Source organism: Myripristis murdjan, chromosome 11, assembly GCF_902150065.1.
Source record: "Myripristis murdjan chromosome 11, fMyrMur1.1, whole genome shotgun sequence".
Taxonomy (NCBI): Eukaryota; Metazoa; Chordata; class Actinopteri; order Holocentriformes; family Holocentridae; genus Myripristis; species Myripristis murdjan.
This window is the reverse complement of record NC_043990.1, coordinates 14419343-14432462: the sequence shown is the minus strand read 5'-3', so window position 1 is coordinate 14432462 and position 13120 is coordinate 14419343. Positions and strand designations below refer to the sequence as shown.

Here is a 13120-nt window from a genome sequence, read left to right as displayed (position 1 = left end):
TCTAACCCATGTGCCTGATATATGTTGTTTATGTGTTGTACCGTTTTCTGCGCGCCAGTTAATTCATCATTACTATGAAATCCATTTCCTCCCTAATCCAGAGCCTGAAGAACATCTTCACGTTGCTGTCGGTGTTTGAGTTAGAAATTCAGTGAAGCTTCCATATGAACTTCTGTTACATTGAGGAGTCATTTCCATACAAAGCAACTTTCTTGTCTTGATTCATATACTGAGATTTTTTATAGTACTTTTTTGGCAATGAACTTGTGAGAACTAAATGAGTTACTGTCAAAATGTAATCTGTTACTTGCTGATTATGTGTATAAAATCACAGAGCAACCATCATCCACCGGGTTAAGTTCATTCAGGAGTGACTGATAACCACTAATTACTAAACAGTTGCTATCATCTTTTGTATCAAAAAAGCACTTTTGTGCTTTTTCCACCCATAGGCCTACACTTCACTCGAACATCCAATGAATGTAAAATTCTTAAATTTAATAAATAAAATAAATAATAATAATTGTTATATGATGACAGTCTTATTATTGCAATGATTACAGTTACTATTTTGGTAATCACATCAATGTAATCCCATCACATATGATCCATGACCTTCCAACTGCACAAACGCACGCACACACACGCACACACACGCACACGCACACACACACACACACACACACACACACACACACACACACACACACACATGCACACACACACACACACACACACACACACACACAGAGTCACATCCTATACACACACTATGTCGCAATGTTGTCAAGGTTAAAGACATTGCCCTGACATCAGCTTCTCTGTTCACCTATGGGGCCCAATGCAAGCAATTAAAATTGTACACACACACACACACACACAGACACACACAGAGAGTGTTGAGGGAGGGAGAGAGAGAGTGAGAGAGAGAGAGAGAGAGAGAGAGAGAGAGAGAGACTCCATACAATGCAAAGCATATACCGACAGGCATACAGTATGCGGATAAATACACACACACACACACACACACACACACACACGCACAGTCATCAGGAGCTTTTGACCTCTACAGAATTGCCATAGGGCAGAATGGGAGAGAGAAAAGAGAGAGGGAAGAAAGCTAAAAAGACCTAGGAAAAAAAAACCCCATTGTAAACATGAATTTCAGCTTTATACTCAGGGCCAAAACAATCCTCATTAATTTTTTACAAACCACTAATTAACCAGTTACTAAGTCATATACACGCAGAGGGCAAAATAGCATGCACTAATCTTGTTTTTAATTATTGTTAACAAAAGATTTTTAAAATTTCTCACCAGTTCTTAACACAGTGATGTATCAACAGACTAATCACTGAACCAGTGATTCATTGCCTGGTGGCATTTGCCTTCATATTAGCATGTTGTGCCTCGGAGCCATCATACACATGCAGTATCATGGCTTTTATATGACAGCAAACAACACATACAGTCTGTACAAAAAGCAATAACAACAAAAAACAACAAGAGACCATAATACATGATGACTAACCAGCTCCCTGATAACCACTAAGGTTGGAAAAGCAACAACTTAAATGAAATACTAACAGATCAGATAACTTGGTTGAAAATATCTGTAATAGTCATTAATTACCAATTAGAGGTACAGATCAAATGAGTGTTTGTTACCAGTTAAGTAATGATGAATTCACTGTTTATTTCATGTTTTTTATACAGAAAAAAAAAAAAAAAAAAAAAAAAAACTGTCCACGCGTGGCTTTATTTAGCTAGTCTTTATTTAGGAAGTGAGACAAAATGCCCAGTGTTGTCTTTGTGCTTTACATTGCCTTTCATACAGCCACCGGAGGTCCAAAAAACCCCAGAGGAAGAACTCAAAAACAAAGCAGGAAGTTCCAGAAATATTCATCATCATCATCATCATCATCATCATCATCATCATTTTCGCTCTTTACAGCTCCGTAGAAATAATCAGACTCCAAAGTCGCGTCACTGTGTATTTACAAGGCGTCTCGCCGCAAAATAGTCGAGTTTTCATTCACTCTAGAAAACAGATGTGGCGAAGATGCACAAATATGTTTGAAATGACAACATGTGTTAAAGGTGTTCAATTCGTACACGGTTTTCAACATCATGTGTCATTTTCGGTGTATCCATTCATACATTTCAACATGTCACTTTTTTTTTTTTTTTTTAGAGTTTTGATTCATCATAGTAGAAAAAGGAGGAAGAGGTTGATATTTCTACATACAAGGCATTGTCTACCTGAATCTAAACTCTTTCATTGTGCTACTATCTTTGAGTAAAAAGTTGAAAGATATAATTGGTAAGAGGAAGTGCTTTTATATAATAATAAGTAAACTAGCTTGTGGCTATAGTAGGCTACAGTAGATCATAGTAGAATCTAAGTGTTCATCGATGCGCTCTGGTGCTGAAATATTGACTCAGACAGACAAAATATCTTCTCTTCTCTCCCACCAACCCTTGTAATTGCACGGGGAGCACCATGACAACCTCACCAAGCCGAAGATGGTGGAGAGGAAAACAGCTTTATTTTCAGAGGGACGTCCAGGAGTTTTTGCAGCGAGTATTGCTGAATCTTGGGCCATGAAACACAAGTGGTGAATCAATATGTCATCTAACCCAAAAGACCAAAATAAGAAGTTTGCAGGTGACCGCAGCGACAGAGGCAACATCTAGTTAAATGACCTCACATGACCTCTACTGCCTGTAAAGCAGAGCATCTTAGAGAGTGACATCATCCTGCACTTGTGGGTGTAAATTAAAATTTCAACCAATAAAATCTTCACAAAACATCCTCTCCCATCCACTTATCCCTTCGAATAAAATTGTGTTTCTCTCCCCAGCTGACATCCTATTGGTTTGCACTTGTGAATGATCCTTCCCGGCACTTTTAAATGTCCCGTTTCAACAGAACTACATAAAACCAAAAAAGTAAGAGTCACTTCACGGGCTCTTCAGGTTAACCCAATCGGAGGAAAGCGATCACTTGCTGATTTGAACAAACTCAAAGGATGTTCTTGGATTGTGTTTTCGTCCATGTTTCAGCACCAGAGGCCTACAGTAGTACCCTCTACGTTCTACAATATTATAGAATAATAATACGAGGCAGGCAGTGCATAAACCATGTACAAAAAGACCCCTCCCTTCCCGACTCGGAGCCCTCCATCTAAAGGAGTTGTGGCATGTGTGCGAAGTCCCTGGAAGCCCCATCAGTTCCCAGTGCTTACCTGTGACGTGTTCGTCAGTAAGCTGATGCTAACCGAGATACAGTTACGACTAGGAGGCAGAGGTTTGGGATTATATTACATACTAAACCAGCAAAGGTCTGAAAAGGGAAAAAAAATTGATAAACTGCATCTCTGCTTCTTGTGACAAAGATGTGATCTTGCTATTGGCTGTCCAACGATCACAGCTACTAAAAAAAATAAGTTAAAGTAGACTAAAAACAATAAAAACAAAACAAAAGTCCCATCAAAGCAATATCACAATTCTTGTAAATATAGGGCTCTAACCCCAACCCATATTTATCCATATTTAACACTAAATTGGTTTGCTAACTCCCTGAAATTGGATTTATCTCTCAGAACTACATAGAGTAGTGGTACTTGACAAAATCAAGATATTACAAGTATCATAGCAGTTATGACTCATGTTTCTTCAAAAATATCATGCATTATTGCTCTATCGGTTATGAATGAAATATTGCCCAAGACACAAATTTGTTAAATTTGCCTATATCTAAGAAGTTTGGCAAAATATTCCAAAGATTCATAAAACTGGCATAGATTCCATTATTAGGCTATTGTTATTTTTTGCATGCAGTAGGTTTTTTTTTTGTTTGTTTTTGTTTTTTTGTTTTTTGTTTTTTTTTTTTCATAATTAAAGTGGCGGACAAAAGTAAGAAGTTATTCAGTAATTAGAAAGTGTCAAATGCTTTGGCATATTTGTAACAAAGGCAAAAACTATAATAAATTAAAGTGCAAATCAATTAATCTACAAAAACATTAAAAAAACAATAAATTAGGCAATAAATAGATACATAAGAGAGATTTAAACGTCAAAGCTGAATACTGTGTGGCAACAAGAATACTATTGTCCAACACTTGAATAAAAGGTTTTTAACCTTTGGAGGAAGTCAAGACATTTTCAATGTCTGTGTCCTCGTTTGAATCCTGTCAGAAGAGAAGGAAAAATAAATTACATTATATTTTGTCTATATGAAAACACTGTTTTTCAAGCAATACCCTGGTGGATCAGTGCAGGGTGCCGGCCACAGCATCCTGGCCTCGAGTCCAGTTCAGGATCTTCATCTCAGTCTCACATTTTCCCTGTCACTTTCCACCGACAAAAACTAACCTTCAAGAAAGAAACACCTTCTGTAATAATAATATAAAAAAAAAAAGTAACATTGATATTTCACTTGTGGGAGATCATTTTCCACTACACAGGTGTACCATGCCATACCTAGACCTCCACATTACCCACAGTGAGTCTGTTCATGATATTTTGCCTGCAGTTTGGGGAAGTGATACGAGGTTACTCACTTATGCAAACATATCATACTGGCTCCACTTTCAAAGCATGCTGGCAGGTCACATCTGCATCAACAGACTTGATACTGATACTGTGTGATATCTAGAGCCGCCACAGTATAGGTAAAGCAGGGTACAAGTGTGAAGGAAAAACTTTACAAGTGTTTTGTTTCATCGCAGAGAGAAAACACCATGTCCTTTCGTTCATTTGATGACATATCTCGTTTCTTCAGCCTCTTTGCATCCCTACTAGTGAGTTCAGTTTTAGTTCAGTTTCAGAAAGACTGAGTCATTGAGACGTCATTAAAATAATGAGGCAAAAAATATCACATGACTACTTTGTGTCTGTGAAAGTGTTCTTACAAGAAAAATGAAGATTTGATTCATGCTTTAAATTCCAGCTGTCCTCCAGTGATATGTGTGTCAAAGAAAAAGAAATGAAAGAAGACTTGTGCTTTTGTCTCATTTTGTCTCAGGTCAAAAAAAAACGTGAGGACAGACCTGGACATAAATAGAACGTCCTGTGCTTTATTTATCTTCACAGATACTCAAATTGCCTCAATAAGGGGCATGTTTGATCAAAAGGGAAGACAAATCAGTCTAAATCAAGAATTGGAAAATGTCCCAGACATGATTTTGTCCCATTTCCTAGAGAGGGAAGTGGGAAATGAAGGGATGGGCTGGAGGGGTCTTTGATAAAGACAGGCGATTCTGCAATCTGCTTTTCTCTTTGTGATACGAGCAGAGAAACCACTTCCTCCTTGTAGCGCTCAATGCTGCTCTTCTCATTGGGGAAATCAGGAAGAAGGGATGGAGGGAGGCCTGTAAACTCTAATAAAATGAACACTCGATGTGATTTTTCAAATCCGTCATTCCCCCAACGAGCTGAGAGGCGAGAAAGCCCCCTTGAAGCATGCTGACTCGTAATGCTTGTTCAGGTAACTCTTGAGAGCGAATGTCTTGTCACACCGTTTGCACTTGTAGTGCTTGAAGGCCGAATGGGTCTGCATGTGAGCGCGCAGGTTCGACCGGTCGGCGAACGCTTTCCCGCAGTGTGCACACCCGAATGGCTTCTCACCCGTGTGCGAGCGCATATGCCCCTGCAAAAGCCACGGCCGGCTGAAGGCCTTGCCGCACACGTCACACTTGTGCTTCAGGTCGTGGGTCAGCAGATGCATGGCCATCGCGGGCATGGAAACGTACACCTTCCCACACGTCGGACATTTCTTCGCCATCTTGCTATCTATGCTCCTGTGCGTCTGCTTGTGTCGGCTGAGGTTAGACGACGTAGCGTAGGTCTTGCCGCACTCGCTGCACGTGTGCCTCTGCATGCTTCCTCTGGGGTTTCCCAAGGCTTTCCGTCGTGACCGTCCATCTGTGATAAAGAACGCGTCCACTGTGTATCCCTCGCTTACGGCCGCGTCCCCGTTGATGTATCCACCTGCTGACGATGACACTTCGGACCGCGGGCTGTCCGGCTGGTCCGAGTCTCCGTGGATGTCGCCGTGGATACCACTGTAGGTGTTGTTAAGTCGATCGTAGATGATGGACGGGTGGCCCGGGGAGGGAACTTTAGTGATGACAGATGAGTCGCTGCCCACCACATCTTCATAGGCAGACGGGCTCAGATAATCGCTGACATAGCCTGGAGAGACAGAGACATATAGAGCAAAAGGTCAAATATTTGGTCACACAAGGAGGACTGAATTGAAATTGTAAATTGGTTGCAGAATCTGACAACAGAGCTTTTACAAATTGGCTCCATTATCACCAGCATCTTGGGACGTGACAACTCAAGTTGTTAACTAGACTCACTAATGTTTTGTGGTCCTGCACACATGCATGTTTAGAAGATTGAGAATGCTTGCTTGTTAAACTAAATAACAGGAAACATTCCTACACTTTCAGTGCTGTACTCTCCAGCTGAAGCATTCAGGGAGCATATCATTGCAGCTTCTGGTTTTCAAGTCCCTTTTTCATCCTAACAAACACAACCAGGCTCATTTGCCTAGCAGCTAAAGGTCAACTTCAGCTCTTGCCACCTGTTTCAAGCAGGATTTTGTACTACTGGCTGTTGTTCTCATTAAGAATCATACTGAGTGTGAAAATGATCAGATTAAGCACTACAATACAGACAGAAAAATGGATTTTGCTCTAATGTGAATGGGGCCTTAGTGATTAAATGTTTAAATATTTCATGACTGACAAATAGATACTTAAAGGGAAAATTCTCCCTTAAAAAAGATTTCATCAGTGGGGTTCTGTTTTAACACTCCTTGGGCAATATGTTTGTGGTCACAGTTAAACTATCCAAGGTGCTTTTGTTGTTACATCCATCACTGTCACCAATGAAACAAATCTCATGTAAATGTAAAAACGCAGTCCACACAATCAAAATCATTCACTCAAATTCATTCATTATTAACAGAGCAGTTCCTTTTTTTTTTTTTTGTCTTAATGATAACATTACAGATCGCAGCCAAGCTTCTCTGGTTTCTAAACATCGATCGGACTGTGCAAGATCTTACAGTAGGAACAACATATGGATTCTACTTTTGTGTAGTTTCTCCTGTTCACAGATTCACACAGAAACACACACACATCCAGACACAGAGGATGCAACCCTAGTCTATTAAGAGATGTGCTCTACACAAAACAAAGCTGCATTGAAAATGTCTAAATCACAGCCATAATTGGATCTAAGTATAGACGTGAAGAGGAAGGTGAAGGAAAGAAGCAGCAGCAGGCTACTTGTGGTATTTATAGAGTGAGTATAGTGCTTTTATGCTTTTGCTAGGAAAGAGGTGACAGTTTCCCTACGGTGGGGAACCTTTATTTTTCAGGGAGGGTTCACTGAGCGCACATGCTTTTTTTTTCTTTTCTTTTTTTTTTTTTTTTTAGCTGCACCTTGCTTGACAGTGGTAGAGTTGCACACAGTCTTTCAGTGTTTGGCATCATCAAGCATCATCGTTGTCATATCTAGGCAAATGTTTCTTTTTTTCATCCCCTTCATTTTGTGTTTTTTTATTTTTTAACTTTCATGATGTTAGCTGTTTTAACTTTTCCATTATTGGCTCCTACTGCCAACAGGCTGCTGACTGCAACTCTAACAGGCACGAGGAGAGGCTGGTAGCTGTTAGCTAATACCCCACAGATACCAAGATGGGACATGTTGATCTATACCGATCAATAGTTCTCCATTTCAATTAGCACTCCCTGAGCATTTAGACACTGGCAGTAGGGGAGATACGATTGCTGGTAATATAATTTCATTTTGCAGTTCTGAGAAAAGCTCAGAAATGAGTCGATAATATGATGGAGAGAGAGAGCGAGAGAGACAGAGAGAGAGAAAATAAGAGAAAGAGAGAGAGAAAGTTAGAGGGAGAGGAAGAGAGGGAAGAGAGTAGGCACAGAGAGACAAGAAAGAAAGAAAGAAAGAAAGAAAGAAAGAAAGAAAGAAAGAAAAAGCAGGGGGTGGGAAAGAGAGAAAGATGTGATGTGAGGTTAATGAATCATCCAAACATGTTGATTATTTCTGTTTTGACGGCTTGGCAATACTGTTTTCACACCTCTCGTGCCAATTAAACATTTTGAATTGAATTAAAACGGAGCAACACACAGACGCAGAAGAGAAATGAAGGGAATATGGGGGGCAAAAGAGAGAAAGAGAGAGAATCATAAATCATGAATATTCGATCACTGCACTTCTGGAACAAAGTACTGTAACTGGCTGGTTATGCAAGTGTGTATGTGTGTGTGTCTGTGTATGTGTGTTTTATAGAGCATGTGTAATGTGTTGAAACATGATCAAGAGCTCATTTTTAACCCTTATTTGACCAGGGAAGCTGCAGTGCTGTACAAACATTCATAAACTTGCACTGGCAGCTTCACAGTACATACTAATTACAGTAAACTGCAGCTAAAGGGTCTTTTAATGGGGTTGTTGAAGAAGAGGAGAATATTTATCATCCACATTTTACCTGCTGGCCCCCCCCCCCAAAAAAACTGTACAGGTGACTCTGCAAACATCTGCCACTTTTCATGCTGTCTCTATTTGTCTCAACCTTTCTCTTTCGGTCTAAATATTTGTCTCTGTCAGGCGCTTTGTCTCTCTGTGCCTCTGCATTCGTCTCTTTCTCTCAGTCTCTCTCCATCTCTCTCAGTCTCTGTCCAACCTGATGCGATGGAAATTATTTATTTCAAAGGGCTCCACGAGACCTGGAAGATCTCGCTAAACACACATGAAAGATTAAAATATTCTGGGAATCTATCATTATCTCTCTCTTATCTGTCTTCGCAACAGAGAGAGAATTAGACAGAGAGAGAGAGAGAGAGAGAGAGAGAGAGAGAGAGAGAGAGAGAGAGAGAGAGAGAGACAATGAGAGGAAGAGTGAGAGAAAACTTGCGAGGGACAATTTAATATTTGATCCAACCCAGCAGTAACTGACACACACTTGTGTGCTTTGGACACTTGTAGGTCGCTGGCTGCTCCCTCTGCATGTGTGTGTGTGTGTGTGTGTGTGTGTGTGTGTGTGTGTGTGTGTGTTTGTGAGTGTGTGTGTGCTGTAATGCTGTGCACTCAGCTGTGCAAGCTGCCTGGGAAATGTGCCGACTTGACAGAAACACAGCAGTGCATTTGTGTGTGTATGTGTGTGTGTGTGTGTGTGTGTGTGTGTGTGTGTGTGTGTGTGTGCAACAAGCTACAGTTGCTACAGTCAAAGCTCTTGTTATATTTATGACAGGGGATAGCAGTCCCACTCCTTACATGTTAGCTGCTCCTCTGCTGCACCAGGAGATGTACCAGGAAACTCCTCACCTCCCCCTGAAGGAGTTCCATGTTTACAGATGCTGAACACTGCAAACCCCGACCTTTACCCTATACCACACCCTAACACCGACATGAAACCACCCAGTCCAATCATATTTCAATTATGTTTCCCTGTTGGCTATATCATCAGAACACCTGGGGTCTCTTCAAAAAAAAATGTGACCGTCGTATTGTATCATCTGAAAAAAAAAAAACCACCAGCCTGCACTAACAGTTACACACCTCTTCCTGTGCAGATACAGATGCACTTTCTTCTTTAGTTCCTCAAAATAGAGCCAGTAAAACCAGAGCCGGTACCAACATTAAAGTCCTAACCCCTCACTGATGAAGCTCTTGTTTGAGGAGGCAGCCCGCCCTCCCCCTCACCTCCTGGTTTCCAGAAAGCCTCGGGTCCTAATGTCACAAAGCGAACACAACAACTACCACAAGCAAATGTAGGGCATCGTAGTCCATTCACGGCAATATTGGAGAAGTTGCAGCGTGGAATGCAACATATTTTGTCTGACATTTTCGTTCTCGTAAAGGTCACTTTTTCATTTAGATGGGTACACATAAAAAACCTGCGCTCCCCAGCATCCACAATACACAGACAGCATTGTCAGGGAATACAGATGAACAACTTTATCAGGACTTTGAAAAATCCCTGAGAGTTTCTGGCAGTGTAGCTCTTCTCCAATACTGTGTGTGTTGCCTATGTATCACCATTGTAAGGGTCGTGATACATTAGAAACGTTATGAGTCATGTGTACATGGGCGATATTACCAAAATCTATGGAAGAGGCTGGCAGCTGCAGTGGACAAAGTCATTTCAATAACACCTTGAGCAGGCACAGATTCTATGGAGCCCCACTGACATACATTACAGACATAATTAGCTAGTTTCTGTACATATCATCATCGCAGAAAAAGTGTTGCAGCAGTGCATACATTTTTAAGGATGAAATTGGTTCGTGTACAAGAAGATGGTGAAAATAGCAGTGTAAATGTTAAAGTTTAAAAGTTAAATCTAAACACATTGAATTTTACTTCACTTTATTAAGCTGATGCTGCTCAGTCAAGAACAGACTCAGTGGGGTAAAACTATTGGTTTCGGTCAGGCTGTAGTCTGTTGTTGTTGTTTTTTTAAGATTAAACAGACAGAAGACTGGGATTAGTAGATATTCGTGTTTTCACCAGAGTCTAAGAGAAGCTCCTTCAGCCCCTCCACCCCCACCCCCCTTCTCTCTCTCTCTCTCTCTCTCTCTCTCTCTCTCCTTCTTCTGAAACACTTTGCTATGACTAACACTTTTAATTTAGGGATAAAAACCCTGAGGACATATGGCTAACTCTGTGTCCTGTTCTGTGTGTGGGCTCTTTGCCAGGTGTGCGTACTCTGTGTTTGTGTGTGTGTGTGTGTGTGTGTGTGTGTGTGTGTGTGTGTGAATGCAGGAAGACTTATTAAACCCAAGTGTAAAGTCATATTCTCAAATTCACTACAACAGCAGATAATCAACATTATGCAGGAAAAGCATCGCATATAGTATAGTGTATTTGCATCTGTGTGTGTGTGTGTGTGTGTGTGTAACTAACCTTTGTCATGATGGTGGAATCGCAGACTAAGCTCCTCTCTTCGGCCATGGCCATAGGAGCTCTCCAGCTCTGCAGCCGAGAAATCATCCAGCTTCACTTTCTTCACCAAGAAGGACCGAGGCATGATGATGGTGGTGCTGTGGTGGTATGCACACACACAAAAACACACGCACACACACACACGCACACACACACACTCCAAACCTGAGCAAAAATACCTGTACCAACCTGAGGCTGCTGTCAAACACTTAATCACCTGTTTTAACAAGCGGCTCTCAGCTACTTGGTCTCATCCCGTCAAACACTCACAGCCTCAGAGGAAGTGGACTCATGGCTCCTTTACGGGCTTTGGTTTGTTGCCTCAGTATTTAATCACAATATTTAGACTATTTTCGCTCAGGTTTGTCACACACAAACACATTTTCTCCTGCGCCTGGAAGCTGGAAGTGGCTTCGTGGGTTTTCACGACGCTGGAAGACTTGTGGAGCTCCGGAGTGGCAGAAACAAAAACAACAACAAAGCACCAAAAAAAAAAAAAAAAAAAAAGATTTTTTTTTTCTTTTTTAAAGCTAACAAATCAATGTCTTTGTTTATTGATCAGTTCCTTTATGTCCCGTAAATTCCAGTAAAAAATAAATAAATAAATAACGTTTTTTTTGTTTTTTTTTTTTTTTTTTTAATTCCAACGGCTTCTAACGGAGAGGGGAAAGCACGCGGACAGCTCCCAACAATCCAACAATCAGCTCCCGGCTGCGGTCCGCGTGCAGTCGGGCACTCGGGCTCGTGGTTTCAGCACCGGACAGCTCCTCCGTTTTTCTCCGTCCTCTCTCTCTCTCTCTCTCTCTCTCTCTCTCCCTCTCTTCTCTCTTTTGCTGCCTCAACCGTTTCCCCGCGTGCCGCTGTCCGTTCAGCACGAGAGCAGCAGGAGAGGAGAGGAAAGAGCCGCTGGTCCGGTTTGACGCCAGACACTTTCCAAGCAGGAGGTCAAAACAAATGTGAGCCCGTCTCCCGGCAGACAGGAGAAAGACGTGACAGAAAAAAAAAAAGGGAAAAAAGAGAGCAGGAGGTGAAAGACAGGTAGGTGGACTGAGGAGGAGTGAGGAGGAGACGAAGGTTACAGGGATGCCGAGAGACAACCGGCGGAATCCAGGAGACCGTGCAACACCTCCGAAACACCGGACAACATCTTCACCACAGCCCGGTAAATTAAAAATAAAATAAATAATAATAATAATCTTGTAATAGTGCTCAAGTGATGTTCAGCGACTGCTCACTTGGAAGACCGGCGGATGTTTTGGTTGTGTGTCTCTTCTCCTCCGTCGCTTTCCCTCTCTCTCCCTCTCTCTCTCTCTCTCTCTCTCCCTCTCTCTCTCTTTCTCTCTCTCTCTCTCACTCTCTTCCTCCTCCTCCTCTCCTCGGCGCGTGCAGAGGTGCGGGTCTTTCTGAGGCCCGAGATCAGCTGTTGCGGCTTTATAGGCCGCGAGAGAGAGAGAGAGAGAGAGAGAGAGAGAGAGAGAGAGAGAGAGAGAGAGAGAGAGAGAGAGAGAGAGAGAGAGAGATGGAAGTGCTTAATTTTATCCATCAGAGGAAAAAAAGAGCATCTTGTCTTGTGGGACCAGCAGCAGCAGCGGCGGCGGCAGCAGCGCGCGGTGACGGCCGGGGAGCAATTTAATGACGTAGATTTGTGGGCACGTTTTCCACTGATTTTGTGTTATCAAAGCATTTTTTTTTTTTTTTTTTTTTTTTTTTTTCATGGTGCCCAAAACTGGAATCCGGAGACCGTTTGCGATCCTCAACAAGGAAAAAACAATGTTGGCCATACAGGCAAAAATGACAAATACCAAATATTGCCGGTATATTTATGAGCTTCTGACAGAATCCTAAAAGGGTAGCCTGACTACAAACTGCATGAAAAAAAATAACATCTACCTATAATATATCCATTATATCAAACAATTTCGAGCATCTTAGAGTGAATAGCCAACAAGACCAAGACCAGAATACAGTTTAGATTATCAAAATCACCAGCTACTGAACCAGTGGCAATACATTGTGTATTAATAAAAAACAAAAATAAAATAATATAAAATAAGAGCAGGGAACAGACATAAATTAAGATACATTATTTATTTATTTATTCATATTCTTGAGTGAGTTGTGTATGAGCTAG

General features: G+C 41.4%; 1 protein-coding gene across 1 annotated transcript; it reads right to left on the bottom strand.

The window, feature by feature from the left end:
• Positions 1 to 1840: 1840 nt before the first annotated feature.
• Positions 1841 to 11111, bottom strand: LOC115367241 (transcriptional repressor scratch 1-like). Its single transcript, XM_030062906.1, has 2 exons — positions 10951 to 11111; positions 1841 to 6198 (listed from the first exon to the last, which is right to left on the bottom strand). The coding sequence occupies exons 1-2, from the start codon at positions 11072 to 11074 to the stop codon at positions 5423 to 5425; spliced, it is 900 nt and encodes a 299-aa protein (XP_029918766.1). The 5' UTR covers positions 11075 to 11111; the 3' UTR covers positions 1841 to 5422.
• Between the last annotated feature and the right edge of the window lie 2009 nt (positions 11112 to 13120).